Below are 1,364 nucleotides of genomic sequence, written 5' to 3' on the forward strand. Positions count from 1 at the left end.
GTTATTTATTATTGTTCATTCATTTTATTTACCTTACTAATTATTATTTTCTTAAAAGCTTACTAAACCAAATTTAATTTAAATGGCCAGAAATTGGATCAGAATGAAATAATTGATCCAAAAATAAAATAAGATAAACAGTAATATTTAAAAGACAATAATCAAATATCCCCTTAACTAATATAAAATTATCTTATTTAGTATTTATTAATTTTTATTTTTTATTTTTTAATATTTATTAACTATTATTAAAATAATTATATAATTTTATATATAATAAATATGTAAATTATATGCATAAAACTATAAATATTAAATTAGATAGGTTAAAGTATACTTTTTTGTCTTTTGAAGTTTGACAAAAGTTTTAAAAAGTACCCCTAAATTTTAATTTGTTTTAATTTTGTCTCAAAAGTTTTCGATTTGCATCAAATATACCCCCGATCAATGACGACTAATTTTTAAAAAAAGTTGAAGACCAATTTCACAACAATTTCATAAGAACAATCCTCACCACAAACAAATCAAGCATAATTTTTATCATTATTGTTAAATTGGTTTTAAATTTTTTGAAAAGTTAGTCGTCGAGGATATATTTGATGCAAATCGAAAATTTTTGAAACAAAATTGAAACAAAATAAAATTTAGAAATATTTTTAAAACTTTTGTGAAACTTTAAAGACAAAAAACATACTTTATTCAATTAAATAAAAATTTTTTAATTATTATCTTCCTAGCATTATGATGATAATTTTTGATGATATAGATTTTTCGTAGAAGGCCATGAGTTGAAACCGGAGCGTGGACATCCATAATAAGTACCTGCCAATGCAAACTGGGGAAGCAAGATGAAAATAGAGAGAGGAAGGATGTCATGCTGGCCCAAGAGGTTGTGTTGTCTTGCGACACTGAGTCTCTTCTTCTCAGCCAAACATGCAGTAGTCATTATAACAATGTGAATCACAAGTCCAATTCCAAGTCTCTGAAGTAAGGTGATCCCTCTGGGGTTCTTGGTGTAGCGCCTAACAAGAGGAACAAGGATACGATCATAGGTAACAACACTGAGAAGCATGAATATGTTGATGAATGCAGTGAGACATGCTGGTGGGATCTTGAAATTGGGTCCTATGCTTCTGTCCAAAGTGGTGCCTTGTTTGATGAACAGTGTGTTTGCTTGTGCTATCACTGTGCTTGGCATGCATGTTGTCACCATTATTGGAACCATTTTCATCATCTGCTTTGTTTCTTCCACTTGTGTCACTGTGCATAGCATCCATGCCCGTCTTTGCTTCGTCTTTATTGCAGCTTTGTCAAGGAAACTACAACCATTTCAATTTTAGTTTTAATTTATAAAAAATAAGTTT

General features: G+C 29.0%; 1 protein-coding gene across 1 annotated transcript in view; it reads right to left on the minus strand.

Annotated features, from left to right (window-relative positions):
- LOC107647829 (protein NRT1/ PTR FAMILY 5.2) overlaps positions 1–1,364 on the minus strand; it is a 13,192-nt gene that overhangs the window by 5,581 nt on the left and 6,247 nt on the right. The window contains exon 4 of the mRNA XM_016351875.2: positions 823–1,319. Coding sequence (XP_016207361.1) covers positions 823–1,319 — 497 coding nt within the window. The remainder of the gene's footprint in view (positions 1–822; positions 1,320–1,364) is intronic.

Source organism: Arachis ipaensis, chromosome B06 (assembly GCF_000816755.2).
Source record: "Arachis ipaensis cultivar K30076 chromosome B06, Araip1.1, whole genome shotgun sequence".
NCBI classification, from domain to species: domain Eukaryota; kingdom Viridiplantae; phylum Streptophyta; class Magnoliopsida; order Fabales; family Fabaceae; genus Arachis; species Arachis ipaensis.